Here is a 15,031-nt window from a genome sequence, read left to right as displayed (position 1 = left end):
AAAAAAAAAAAAAATATATATATATATATCATGCTTAATACATATTGTTGGATGAATGGATGAATTTTCAAAAGCTTAAAAAATAAATTGTAAGTGCTGGAGTACTTGGAAATAAAAGTTTCATTAAGTTTAATTAAGCACAATTAAATACTCTGCCAACCTCAGAAAGCAGTTTTTAGAAATACTAGCAGTCGTTAGGCAACATATGAGCTGACAGTTAAATGAATTAAAAATGAGGTTGAGAATGGATGTTTCCACACAGATACCCAGTCTCTACTATTTGTTGATCATTGATGAAAACTAACTATACACGCTGTTTCTTTTTAAATGACTTCTGATGTTGGCTCTGCTAAAGAGAATATACAGAACTGATTCTGGTTAAATAATTTACCATCAAAATTATGTTTTTTATGTTAAATTTTCTAATTAAATTTTATTTTTAATACCTTTTTTCTCTTCTACACTATTTATTGAAATGAATTGTTAATTTCCAATAGAAGGATTTTGGTAATGAAACAGCCAATATGTCTACCTATTATAGAAAATGTAGAAATAAAAATGCAGGGTTTCAACAATAAATTACAGTACCATATTCCATCATCGGACCATAGTCATATTGGATTTTCTTTTTCAGTAATAGAAAATGTGGCTTGTTTCTCAAACTTGGTTATGAAATACTTCTAGACACAGTAGGCCTGAATTTTAGATAAATTAATCAGGGATGTATTTGTAACTGTATGCTAGATAATTACAATTATTTTTCTACTTCATTTTGCAATGCAATATTCATCTTTTATATTACCAAATTTTCTTCTCAATAAAATTAATAGTACTTGGGGATTTGAGGTTACCTGGTAACTACTGAACTACTGAAAACTTGCTGAAAGCCAGGGGTATCCATTCAATCTAATCATTTTCCTTTTGGTCTTCCTTTTGTTTAAGGATTGAAACAAGCTGAGCCAACCATGACTGGCAAAACACAGACCAGCAACGTCACCAATAAGAATGACCCTAAGTCCATCAACTCTCGTGTTTTCATTGGCAACCTGAATACAGCCATCGTCAAGAAAGTTGACATTGAAGCTATTTTCTCAAAGTATGGAAAAATAGTTGGCTGCTCAGTTCACAAAGGCTATGCATTTGTACAGTACATGAGTGAGCGCCACGCAAGAGCGGCAGTGGCTGGAGAAAACGCCAGGATCATTGCAGGCCAACCGCTTGGTAAGTCCTGCTGACTGTGGCTTCACGTTAGAGTTCTACTCTCCAAGCACACTTGGACATAACGTTGTTGTTGAAAAGCCAGTACTACCACGGTATTTATTCCTTAACCAGTTAGAGCGCCCTTACATTTATAACTGATATTGTTTTCTTGTTCTCATATTATACTAATTATAAGTGTCTCATTTTCTCTACAAGTTATAAGTTTGAGATGAAGGTTGATTTGTAATACTTAGTACCACCACCAGGCTTAATAGGCAAGTGAAAGATATGCATCACATTTAACTTTGTTTGACTTGATTAATGTCTTATCTTCCAGGAAATACTATGTGAAGCAAAAGAATCATAATAATTAATTTTTATACTTATAGTACTTATTCTGAGAGGCTAATGTATTTCCCTCACTTATTGTTTTTATTTTGGGAGGAGAAGGGATAGAAAATAACAAAAAGAAGTAAATCCTGAGAACTGGAAAAGGAGTATAAACTACCCTTTCTTCTCTTGTCCATTGTGCCTTTTCAGTCATGTGCAGTAATCAGATTTATGTCTCATATCCAGAAAATAATATAACTCTTTCTTCAAAGAAAGGAGCATACAGTCTGAAGTAAAAAGAAAATTCTTAGGAGAAAATGTTTTGTAGTAAGTATGCAGATAAAAATAAAAAATTAGACAATCTTTTTTCTACTTAAGTAAAAAGTAGAATTAATACCTCAGTGATTCTCTAATTTATATCTCTTGTCATGTTCAGACTCTTGCATTAAACTGATTATACATTGTCTTCTTTTGGATATCCAACAAGCATGTTGGCTTCATATGCCTAGAGCACATAGCAGTACTCCTGATTTTTCACATCACAACTGTCTCCACCCTCACACTTCTCCACTGTAGTAAGTGGAAGCTTCATTTATCCAGTTTTCAAATGAAATCCTGAGTGTCAACCTTGATTCTTCTCTTCCCCTCACACTCCGAATATAATCCATCATCACGTTTCTCACCATTAGTATATCCCAAACCCAATCGACTTTTAAATCTATACCAATAGCCATCTTATACAGGCCACCATTATCTCAGGGGGACTCCTGAAATAACCCCTTAATTGGTCTGTCTCTTTCCACTCCTGCAAGAATACCCATTTAAAAACATAAGTGAGATTATGCCATTAATTTCTCTTCCATCTCTAATACATTGACATTGCTCCCAGAATAAAGTTTCTATTCTCTGCCATGGCTATGATGCTACCACCTCTTCAACTCCTTCTCTCTGCCTTCTTGTACCACTTCAGTGTCACTGGCTGTCTTGATAGATATACCTCAGACATTCAAAAACTGTTCCTGCCTCAGAGGCTTTGGATTTACTGTTCCCTCTGCTCAGAAGACAGGTCTTTCTAATTATTTTTCCCTGTTTTATTATATGCCATTCTCAAGTTCTACTTTCTCTGAAAGGGTTTTCTGACCGACTTATCTAAAATAAAATAGTCTTCTGACCTCTTACCTGCATTGTCTATTGGATTATTATACTTTTTATTTTTTTTCATGGCTCTCATGTATCTGGAATTACATTTTTTTGATATTTTGTGTCCATGCCATGAGGCTTGCATGATCTCAGTACTCCTGCCTGGGACTGCAAACAGGCTAAGAAGTGAAAGCTCAGAATCCTAACCACTAGGCCACCAGGGAACTCCCTGCAATTACAGATTTTAATTTATGATGTTACTTCTAACATGTCCACCAATGTAAAGATGAAGGTGCATATAAAAGAAACAAGATAAAAATGCATAGACAAAGCAAGCTGAGTGTAAAGAATGTTGCATTAAAGGTATATAATTTAATTATAAAAATTTTGGGAGAAGGTGTGGAATTCAATATAGTGAGAGTAAAATCTTAGGTATCAGTTTTGAGGGGATAAAAGAAGTTTTATGTAAGTGCTTGCAATAAAACCTCAGAATACCATTACCATATAGGAATATAGTTTTATTTATATTTCTCCAATTAACTTTTCTGTATTTTAAAGAAAAATAAAGCCTTCCAAAATATAGTGGTAAGTTTCTATATTTGTCCTTTGTTTTCAGTGTCACCATTCTGCTCCTTTACCTTGATATTGGAATTTTTTGACCAATTATGCCTTACCTTCTAAATTGAAATCTCTACTTCAGGGCCACATCTGAGCCAAGTATCAGAGAAATAACCATTTATTACCTGTATCATGATTATTATAAAACTAGTACATATTTGTAGAAATGCATTTAATTACTAATTAAAAAAAAATAATTGCCAATATAAAGTCAGTTAAAAGCTAATCTCCCAGAGTCCCTTTTCCTACGTTGGAGAGGGGGCCATTTCCCCCCTCTACCCATCTTGAGTTCTTGTGAGTGGGCTAATAATAAAATCGACACAGCTCAGATTAACAGGAGAAAAAGAAACAAATTGTAATTCAGTCACATGGAGGTCTCACAGAATTGCCTGAGAAATGGCCAAAGCAGGCAGCTTTTATACATTTTTAGAAATAAATAAATAAAACAATAAATTTGCAAAGAATTGATGGGACAAAGAAACAGGCTTTGGGACTTAATTAGTAAGGAATTTAACAAAGTTTGAGCTTGGATAGTACATTAGTAAAGAAGTGAGAAGAGTTGCTTTCATACAGGTTTTTCTGCCCGAATTCCCTATCTCTGAAAATAAGGCTGTCCTTCTTCCCCCAGTTGTAGGGAGGGCACCTTTCACATGAGAGAGATTTATTTCCTGACTTTAGAGAGACAGAGAAGTGGTTCAGCATCCCTCTTGCATCAACTGCACTTTATTTCAAAATAATCCATATGCCAATGAGGCATCCTTTGGGGCCACCTATCCTTGGTCCAAACACCCATCACCAGCCTTTATCAGAGAAAAATGCAGTGGCGAAGAGGCAATAGCCACACTAAACATTTAGCGCCCTACTTACCCAAGGGGGGAGAATGATGACGCCAAATCACTGTGCTTTGAGAGCCACAGAACTAAACCATGCTTCTGATAAGAGGTCAGTTTTCCCTTTTCAGTCACTCTGGAATCCTGTCTCAGATGTGTCCTCCATTTAATCTCAGCACATGACTTAATCAGTCTTCATCACCCTTTCTGCCTCAATCCAAGTAAAAGACTTCATTCCTTTACTGTAATTGAAATCTAGTCTCTCATTCCTTGTGTCTAATCAGAATGCCTTTTCATACAAAGTAGGTGTTTTATAGCTTCATAACTTTTGATTTTCAGGACTCATGTTTCAGTATACCGACCTGGTCTTAAACCATATTGCTAGAGACTCAGGCAAAGGCTTGTCTTCCAGATGTTCCTTATAGGACAGCTGGTTCCTGAAGAAAATACTTAGCTTTCCAGGAGGTATACCCACTTCTGGCTTTATATATTTTGTTTTTGGTGACAGGGGGATACTTAGGTGTAGGTCAAATCACTTGCTTCTTGAAATTTTAGACTCTCAATGAGATTGTTTATGATTTGCAGCTCCTACTAAACCTTATAAGCTCTTAATTTCAAGTGAATTGATTATGGATCAAATAATAGACCCCGTCACATAAAATTGATAATTAACTTCATGTACCTCAACCTATATAAATATTTTTCTTTTTATTTATAATGAGAAGAAAATAACTATTAAGACATGCACTGGGCTAGTACTTTTCCTATATTATCTTATCTCAGTGTGTATTCAAGTAACTTCTAAGTAGAAACAATCTTCACATCACTGTGTGCTTAAATTTTTTATAATGCAATTTAGAAATTAAACTTCAGTAGTATCAGAAAAAAAATTAAACATCTTAATGTGAGTTCTCATAGTTCTATGGAATTATAGGTATACCCTTAAACTGAGAATTGATTATGCATGTGATGAAACCTAGCTTTTATCAAGTGGAAAATATTAACAGCCATTTTGTGTCTGCAAGTAAGGAGACACTGAAATGTTTTAAGTTGTTGAAAATTTTTATTGAAAGAATAATCCATTAGCAGTTTGATGGATGAATTAATGTGATATAAAGCTAGAAACAAGGACATGTGTTGGGAGACTACTAAAAGAGTCCAGGTTTCAAATTATAGAAATGAAGAGGGAAAAATTAGGAAAATGATGTAGAATCAATAAGACTTAATGGCTAGTTCTCAAAAATGGGTGAGCCAGAAAGAAAGAAGAATCAAGAATGATTCCCATATTTCTGGTTGAGTTCTCTGTTGAATTGCCTTGTGGATCACGAGGATGGTGGAGAATGATTTCCAAAGGAATAAAGATTTTTTCATAGGACAGTGAGTTCAGGATTGAATAGATGTATTGATATTGATGTACTTCAGGATATCCAGGTATATGTATCTCATAGAATCTTGCAAGTTCAAACTAAGAGGAGAGATTTAGACTAAAAGTAAAAAATGTGTGTCATCAACACAGTGTTAACACTATGGAGATGGATAAGCTCACCCTGGGGAAGTATATAGCATGAGAAGAGTGTTGGCTGAAGATGAATATGTGGAGAAATCTTTGAGTCCAAATAACTAGAAGAGTTATAATCAGCCTTCTGAAAATCTCCATCTGAACTGCTTTTGCACAGCTCTTTGCTCTCCCAATTCTAAATGGCAGTTACAGTGCCCTTCCTAAACTTCCTGTATTGATGACTGCTTTCTTAGCGATTGATCCTTATGTCAGTTCCATTATACTATCAGTACTAATGATTTCCAAACCTCCAAGGCCATGTGTGCAAGTATTCTTATTTATTCTAATATTTAAAAATCTCATTTAGGAGAGCTTGAGCCTATTATCTTCAAAGCTGGAGTTTCTTTTCATGTCATTGTCTTCTATACTCAAAGTCATTTGCTCAGCTGAGTAGCAGAGAAAACTTCATCCAACTTGCCAAATTTCAGTGTCTGTCTTTGATAAAACCACTGACATAAATATCTTTCAACCAAGTGCAAGTCAGTCACTGCAGACCCAGTCAAGATGATTTCACTCACTTGACTACATTAGTATACCTGAACAGTTAAGAACCAGAACTCCATATACCTGTATTATAAAATATTCTGTATCTTCTGGTGAAAACATCTTTTAACCATGAAATTATCATCAAATTCTCATTTGAAATTTTAAGCAAGTATATATTTTACATTCTTCTCAAATTCACATAAAATGAGAAATTATTTTTTAAATTGCTGGATTCTACCAAAAAATTATAGTGCACAGAGTACTAAGGGAGCTCAGAAATTAGAGCTCAAGATATTGGAACTCTAATTTGAATTTTGAAAGTAGGTCACAGTCTAATGTTTTGATTAACTTTTCTCTCTTGGATTTTTTATTCATACTATGCTGACAACATTCCTAAAATTTATACCATAACTTATGAGAAGACACCTTGAATTAGTTCCATGGTCTAGCCATTTTACCAACATGATAATGAACCCAAGGACTATTTTATGGAATACATAGTTTGTTTGCTGAAGTCATTTCCCTTAAAGGCTTATAGCACATAAACCAGTAATTAAGGTGATATGTTTCCCTTCTGATTAGACGTCTATATATGTGTTACTCCAGAATGATTAAACAAAAAACAAAGAAAAATATCTATTTCCTCAAACCACACTGAATGTCTCCATTCTTTTTTAAATCTGTGATCAAGTCATGCCCCAAACCTGACTGTGAATTTGACGTGTTTACTAGGGTGCCTTCTCCCCTCTCCTGTGCTACTTAAAGTTTATGCCTTTGTTTTCAGTTCACAGTTCACTCATTCAAACTTGTGTGGCACGTGGCGTCGTGCCAGCTGTGACCACAGTCTGTGACATATTTCAGAATGATCCTCTCTTCTTTTCTCCATTGAGATCTCTTCTTATTCCCAGGGCACAGTTGACCTTCTGAAAAAATTTACCTGATAAATGCCCTTTATCCTTTGCTTGGAGAAGTGATATTTGAACACATTGCTGCTGCTGCTGCGTCGCTTCAGTCGTGTCTGACCCTGTGCGACCCCATAGACAGCAGCCCACTAGGCTCCTCTGTCCCTGGCATTCTCCAGGCAAGAACACTGGAGTGGGTTGCCATTTCCTTCTCCAATGCATGAAAGTGAAAAGTGAAAGTGAAGTCGCTCAGTCGTGCCTGACTCTTAGGACCCCATGGACTGCAGCCTACCAGGCTCCTCTGCCCATGGGATTTTCCAGGCAAGAGTACTGGAGTGGGTGCCATTGCCTTCTCCCTATTTGAACACATTAAAGGATTTTAAATAAATAAACTGGGTGGAGAGATGGATTTTGTGTACTGCTGCCTTCCTAGTACCCATAACAGCATACCTTGTGGGTATGATAAGGAAGAAATGTGGGAAAAATTTAATTTTCTTGGCGTATACATCTTCAGTTCTTCAACACATCTTTTGTGCTACAGTTGAAAAAGTGATGCCCTTTTTTATCCCTGGTGTCCTGCCTTTGATATGTAATGAATGATTGCTGAACTGTGGAAAAGAACAATTAATTGTATTTCATCCACAGTACTTGGGGATTTTAGAAAATCAGAATCTAACTGTGAAGTTATTCTGAATATGTTTTTTTAAAAATCATAATTTTTATAATGCACAGCTCTTTACAAAAATGCATTTCAATTTGGTTATTTAACATAATTTAAATTTAAAAATTTAAAAGAGAATCCTCTTAGTACTTTGTTGAAATTGAATTCTAGGTTTTGTTAATGTTAGAAATATTTATTATATTTTTAATCCAAATTTAGCCAGTGGAACTACTTTTTCTCAAACACATTATGTGAGAGATGAAATAAACATTTGAAATGTCTAATACTGACAATTTTTATATGAGAGGTCACACATAAAGTGTCATCTTGTACCGAAATATCATGCAGAGGTTGGGACTAAGTCTAGATCAGTTCCAATTTGCACTGATTACAGTTGGCTTGATTACAGACAGCCTATAAATAAACATTTGTAATGTCTGTATTTTTAGATAATTTCACTCATGATGGTTGCAGGAGCACAATTTACGAACTTAGGAAATCAGTTATTAATAGTAGGAGAAATCCAACACTAAAAAAATCATTTATCGGTGAAACCATTTTGCTGTAACACCTGTATACAGGTTCCTGTTGTTGAGGTTCAAAGTCTAGCTTAAAAGAAAGAACATAAAATAGATAATTAGATTAATTTGCATTTACACTATAAATCTCCTGAAATTGCTTAAGGAATTCAAAGAAAGTGCATGAAAAAGGATTGCTAATTTTAAAGTAAATATGGTGAATAATTTTAATCCGGACCATGAGAGAAGTGATGGAAAATGAGTTGATAAGAAGAGATATTGGAGAACAATCCTGAATATGGACAAAGCAGTAAGGAAACAAATGCTGGTAATACACCAGTATTGCTCCATGCTGGTAACACTCCAGGCATGTCCTATGAGTAATGGCTTTCAAAAGTGCTTTTATTCTCAGCCACTATTTTGCATTCAGAGTGATCTTTTCAAAAGACAAATTTAACCATATCACCCTTTGATAAAAAATTATCTGTGGTTCCTCATTGTGCTCAGAAAAGAGACTGAAACCCTGCCTGTGGCCTTCAACTTTCCCTGAGATTTGTTTTCTGCCCATCTGTGGACTTACCACATTGCCCTCTCAGCCTCTCTCGGTGCTCCATCGAAGTCAGCTTGTTCTTTGAACAAGTCGTCTTCTCTCCGTCACCAGGACTTTTGCACACGCTGTCTGAGCTTGTGGAATATGCTTCCTTACCAAGCTCCCCACCGTCCCACCTCACTTCTCCACTTTAGCACTCCCTTCAGTGGCTGTTTGTCCTTCAGATCTCAGGTCAAATGTTTAAAGAAACCTACTTTGATATCTCAAAACTACTGGCATCCCTTTCTAGTGCATATCTCTTTTCAGTTCTATTTTTATACTGACTATTGTGCGATTGGTGCCTGTTCCTTCTCCCCACAGGTCCGTTCCTTGAGAACATGGACGACGCATGTTTATATGCATCTTTCTGGCACCTTGCCGTGTGCTGACACTTTCATGATAAATGCTCCATGTGTTCTGGGCGAATGAATGAACATTTATAGGAACAGGTGGGTTTCACTACAGGCCCTTTTGTGCCCAGTTGCTTCAGTCATGTCCGACTCTCTGGACCCCATGGACTGCAGCCCACCAGGCTCCTCCGTCCACAGGATTCTCCAGGCAAGAGTACTGGGTGTGCCTTCCTCCAGGGGATCTTCCTGACCCAGGGATCCAACCCACCTCTCCTGCTTCTCCTGCACTGCAGGTGGATTCTTTACCACTGAGCCATTAGAGAAGTCCCAAAGGGCCTTTTACCCCCATTGAAAAGTGTAACAGAAAAAGAAAGACAGGGAAAGAAGGAGAAAGAGGAGGAAGAGAAGGCAGAGAAAGAAAAAGGGGCGGTTGCACGTTCCCAAGGAAGGAAGTAATTATAATGGGGTTGGTGTAAAGAGAAGGCTCTGTGGCCCCCTTGAGGGGGGATTCAGTCTCTCAAAGTCAGACACCCAGAAACAGTGATGCAATGCATGCCAAGTGGCTTCAGCCATGTCCGACTCTTTGCGACTCTATGGACTGTAGCCTGCCAGGCTCCTCCGTGCGTGGGAGTCTCCAGCCAAGGATACCAGATTCTGTTGCCACGTCCTCCTCCAGGGCATCTTTCGGACCCAGGGATCGAACCTGCATCTTAGTTATGTCTCCTGCCTTGGCAGGCAGGTTCTTTACCACTAACGCCACCTGGGAAGCCCAAGCTATTCAATAGTCCTGACTTTATTTTTCTAAAAATAGCCCAGTCTTTAATAAGCATCAAATATCAACATATACATGTTTTGTCCAAATGTTGTAGTAAATGATATGTGGGTTTAGAGAGAGATTTCATTCATGGAATGCTTCCTTTCCAGTCCTTAAAATGGCACCCATTAGTAGCTTTTTTACTATCATTAGTGGCTCACGGAGAAGGCAATGGCGCCCCACTCCAGTGCTCTTGCCTGGAAAATCCCATGGATAGAGGAGCCTGGTGGGCTGCAGTCCATGGGGTCGCTAAGAGTTGGACACGATTGAGCGACTTCACTTTCATTTTTCACTTTCACGAGTTGGAGAAGGAAATGGCAACGCACTCCAGTGTTCTTGCCTGGAGAATCCCAGGGACGGGGGAGCCTGGTGGGCCGCCGTCTATGGGGTCGCACAGGGTCAGACACGACTGAAGCGACTTAGCAGCAGTAGCAGTGGCTAGGTATTGTCACAGTACCTCATCACTGTCAAAGCTTCGCCAGCACGGATTATCTTAGTTGATTCTCACAACAGTGCTGAGAGGGATGTAATATGAATAGTCATGTATATTCTGCTGGCTAGGAACTGAAGTTCAGAGAAAGAAACTTGCCTCTTAACACACAGATGCTGTCTGCTGCTGGATGTAAAACTCACATAATCTCATTCTAATTATTTTCACTATTTATTCTTTCTCCAAGAAAAGATTATTTATTTATCTCTGCTTGGCTGTGCTGGGTCTTAGCTGCTGCGAGGGCTTCCTCTAGATGCAGAGAGCGAGAGCTGCCCTCTAGTCGGGCGCGTGTGCTCCTGATTGCGGAGGCTTCCTTGGTGAGGAGCTCAGCCTCAGGAGCTGTGGTTCCTGGGCTCCAGAGCACAGGCTCAACCACTGTTGCACCTGGGCTTAGCTGCTCCACCACACCCGGGATCCTCCTGGACCAGGGTTCGAACCCACATCTCTTGCATAGGCAAGGAGATTCTTTACCACCGAGCCACCAGAGAAACCCCACTCTTCATTCCTGCCAGCAATTTTTTTTATCTGAATATATCATTAGAGCTACTGCACATTGTATCATCCAAACCAGGATGCTTCTGAGAGTGAGAAGGGATGCTATCAATGATTGTGCTATGATCCCAGGCTTACACCAGGCACCCTGAAGGCATGGTCTTTATTATCTATTGCACCTTTACTGAAAGTAGATTTGTCAACTAGCTTGTTATTTCTTATAGGACAGTTGTTGTACAGTATTTTAGTTAAAGCATAGTAGCCTCAGTGCCAGACAATCCCCAACATTTTAATAGTTAACACAGTAGAAAGGTATTCCTTTCTCACATAAAATACAATCAATGTGTAAGGAGGAGATGGGTGAGGATGAGAGCTCTGTCCCTCTTTAATACCGGGTCCAGGCTGTAGGCTGTTCTTGCATTTTGTGGTTAGTGGATACTGTAAGGAAGATGAAACTTTTCTTTCTTCTCGTCAAGTTTCGCTAGAAGATCTAATTATTAAATTGATGTAAGAGAGAGTAACTGGAGAAAAACAAATTTGCTTTGTATGTACAGGAGCTTATCAGAAATACTAAACTCAAAGAAGTGACCAAAGCAGGCAGCTTTTATAGCTTTTAGACAAAGAAACAATAAATTTGTGAAGACCTGACAAGATGAAGTGGTTTGGCCTTGGGGTAGTGAATTATTTAAGAAGTAACGAAGTTTGTTTATACAGTTTTCACAGCCTCAAAATTCCTGATCTCTGGTAGTAAGGATGTCTCTCTAACTCGTGGTGCAGAGAGAGTGAGTACCTTTTCCATGAGAGTTTTATTTATTGATTTCAGGGGGACAAAAAAGGGTCAGAGTGTCCTTCTTGCATTGGCTGTCTCTCAAGTAACTCTGGGAGAAGGCAATGGCACCCCACTCCAGTACTTTTGCCTGGAAAATCCCATGGATGGAGGAGCCTGGTGGGCTGCCGTCTATGGGGTCGCACAGAGTCAGACACGACTGAAGTGACTTAGCAGCAGCAGCAGCAAGTAACTCTAATTCTAAATAATATAATAATAAATATGCCAAAGTGGAATATTTTGGCATCTCCTGATCCCCATAACTACCATGGATCCAGAAAGATGTCAAACCAGGGACGAGTGGGAAAAGAGGGCGGTGCCCTGGCAGCTTTGCATTTCACTCCCCTAAATAGTGCTCATCTGACTGCTCCTGTCTCATTGCCCGCACCTGATGCTAGGGGCTCCCCAGGCGGCGCTCGTGGTGAAGAACCTGCCTGCCGTGCAAGAGATGTAAGAGATGCAGGTTCCATCCCTGGGTCGGGACGATCCCCTGGAGGAGGGCATGGCAACCCACTTGAGTGCTCCTGCTGGAGAATCCCATGGACAAGGAGCCTGGTGGGCTACAGTCCATCGCGTCTCAAAGAGTTGGACACGACTGAAGCAGCTTAGCAGGCGTGCAGCTTGACGCACACGGGCTGCCACTCCACTCAACAACCAGCAAAGCTTTAGTGGGCAGATGCTTTGCCGCATCTGGTAAAGTAACTTGAAGCAGGTATTCATTCAGAATCCATTTCCTAATCTGTAAAGTGGAAATAATAGTGTTCAGTCCAGTGTGTAATACAGAACTCATATATTTGTGAAGGGCTTAGAACCTTACTTGCATATGGTACAAACCTTGTGATAAAAATGTGTACATGGTGATTTCAGCCTCTGAAATCATTCTAGTGCTGTGAAAAACCCTCCCTATTCTGTTTTTGTTTGTTTGTGGGTTTTTTTATTTATTATTTTTTTTGCTGCATCATTCTGGGCAGATTTTGAATAGATGGTATAGACGGTCCATAAGAGTAGAGTCAGTAACTGCTGAGAGTAAGAAATTAATTCAGGTGATTGCAAGTGTGATGAGAGATGACTCTATAAAAGCAGATACTTACAATCATAATTGGAAGGATGGGTGGATATGGAGAGGTAATTCTCCATGGCTGAAGCATTATATCTGGAGTCCTAATTCAGGCAGAGGTGAATAAAGGCCTGTGGGTGAAGAATAGTCTCATAAGACTAAAGAGAGATTAGATTGATGCCAGGCTGTACAGGATCTTGCAAGATATATTATTGAATCTAATTATATAGAAATATTTATGAGATTGTATTCACTCTAATGAAGATTGGCTTCAAAAGAATATCTTGTATTTGTTAACTATCATTTAAGTTGCTGTTACATTTTAGTTATGTAATATATTATTTAATATGCATATTATTTCCTTGTACTGTTGAAATATTCATTCACTTCTTCCTTCATTTGTGAAAGAATTATTAATGGTCTGTACCAGCCAGGACATCAGCTAGGGTGAGGTCTGCTGGAAATGAAGATTACGCTCAGATTTAGTGCCACTGTACATGCTATTTACTGAGGATTTCATTTTTATTCTTTGTTGTTATGGTTATCTGTCATTAAGTAACATGGTGTCTGCACTTTGAAATCTCTGGTGGACTGTATATGGCCATAGACATCTTTAGAGCAATATTTCCTAACCTTGGTACTGTTTAAGTTTGGGGTCCTTTTTTCGCGGGCTTGCTCTGTGCACCGTAGACTGTTTAGAAGCAGCCCTGACTTCTACCTACTGACACTAGCGGTACCCACTCCCAGTGGTGATCATGAAAAAGTCCTCTGAGGGGCAGAACCACTGCTGCTTACAGTCAGTGATGCTAAGCTGCTGCTAAGTCGCTCAGTCGTGCCCAGCTCTTAGCGACCCCGTGGACTGCAGCCCAGCAGGCTCCTCCGTCCATGGGATTCTCCGGGCAAGAGGACTGGAGTGGGGTGCCATTGCCTTCTCCAATGCATGAAAGTGAAAAGTGAAAGTGAAGTCGCTCAGTCGTGCCTGGCTCTTAGCCACCCCGTGGACTGCAGCCCAGCAGGCTCCTCCGTCCGTGGGATTCTCCGGGCAAGAGGACTGGAGTGGGTGCCATCGCCTTCTCCAATGCATGAAAGTGAAAAGTGAAAGTGAAGCCGCTCAGTCATGCCCGACTCTAGCGACCCCGTGGACTGCAGCCCAGCAGGCTCCTCCATCCGTGGGATTCTCCAGGCAAGAGTACTGGAGTGGGTGCCACTGCCTTTCTAGCGCTCTTTTAAAGCAATCATAGCAAAAGAAACTCCATTCATTTAGAAAAGTTTTAATGGTTTCAAATAAGATAACCTATGTGAAAACACATGGTGCTTGCCATTATTTTAGCAATAACATCATTTATAATATTGACACATCTTTTCTGTTTGTCCAGAAAAAGAACACTCAGTAGGTGCATTTCAGAGAAACTATTATAGGGTGTTTATGGCCATAGCTTACCACTTGTATCGCCAGTTTGTTTTAATCCTTAAAAACATGAAGACCAGAAACAAATTAATCCGTCTGTACAGTTGACAGGTTCATATGTTTATTGATTTAAACAGTTTTAAAAGCTCTCTTTCTCTTCGCATCTTTAGTATAGTACCTTGCAGAGATGTGATTTCTTTCATTCAATCTTTCCATTCAAGCATTTTGGATCACCACTAGAAATTGTGATGAACAAGCCTTATAAAAGTGGCAAGTGAAAAATATTGAGTGTTGAGACTGCTCAGTTGCTCAAATATATGTGATTCAATGGTAGCTCTAAAAGCTTGTTAAGCAAAGAGATTAGAAGTGCAGCATCCCTAGGTGGTGCTTTCTCTAACAAATACATCGGCTCTCCCACTGCGTCTGCCCTCCTCCATTTTGGTGAGAGTTATTCTCCTTCCTGTGCCTTCAGCTACAAATCAGATGTGATGTCCAAACATACAGTGAGGACAGACAGTCAGATAACCTCAGCCAAAATGATGAGTGCTAATGATTATTTTGGATAAGCTAGACTGTTGCAGAATGCCTTGAGACATGCACAATCCTTGTAGGGGCTTCTAAGTCATGAAAATCTTGTAGAAAACTTCCAGAGTACTGCTGGTAATAAGGAGCCTTTTTTAGTAAGGCATCATTATATAAACCTATTGCAATTTTTACTGATAAGAAATTAGTTTTTGCCTGCCTCAGTATCTAAAGAGTGTA

General features: G+C 39.0%; 1 protein-coding gene across 6 annotated transcripts in view; it reads left to right on the top strand.

Annotated features, from left to right (window-relative positions):
- The window catches only part of RALYL (RALY RNA binding protein like), an 818,932-nt gene that overhangs the window by 361,315 nt on the left and 442,586 nt on the right, over positions 1–15,031 (top strand). For all 6 annotated transcript variants that reach the window (XM_027561653.1, XM_027561650.1, XM_027561649.1 and 3 more), the window contains one exon: positions 943–1,221. In XM_027561653.1, coding sequence (XP_027417454.1) covers positions 966–1,221 — 256 coding nt within the window. In that variant the 5' untranslated portion in view covers positions 943–965. The remainder of the gene's footprint in view (positions 1–942; positions 1,222–15,031) is intronic.

The sequence above is a fragment of the Bos indicus x Bos taurus genome, chromosome 14, assembly GCF_003369695.1.
Source record: "Bos indicus x Bos taurus breed Angus x Brahman F1 hybrid chromosome 14, Bos_hybrid_MaternalHap_v2.0, whole genome shotgun sequence".
Classification (NCBI taxonomy): Eukaryota; Metazoa; Chordata; class Mammalia; order Artiodactyla; family Bovidae; genus Bos; species Bos indicus x Bos taurus.
The sequence above is the reverse complement of the archived record's forward strand: the minus strand, read 5'-3'. Positions and strand labels throughout refer to the sequence as shown.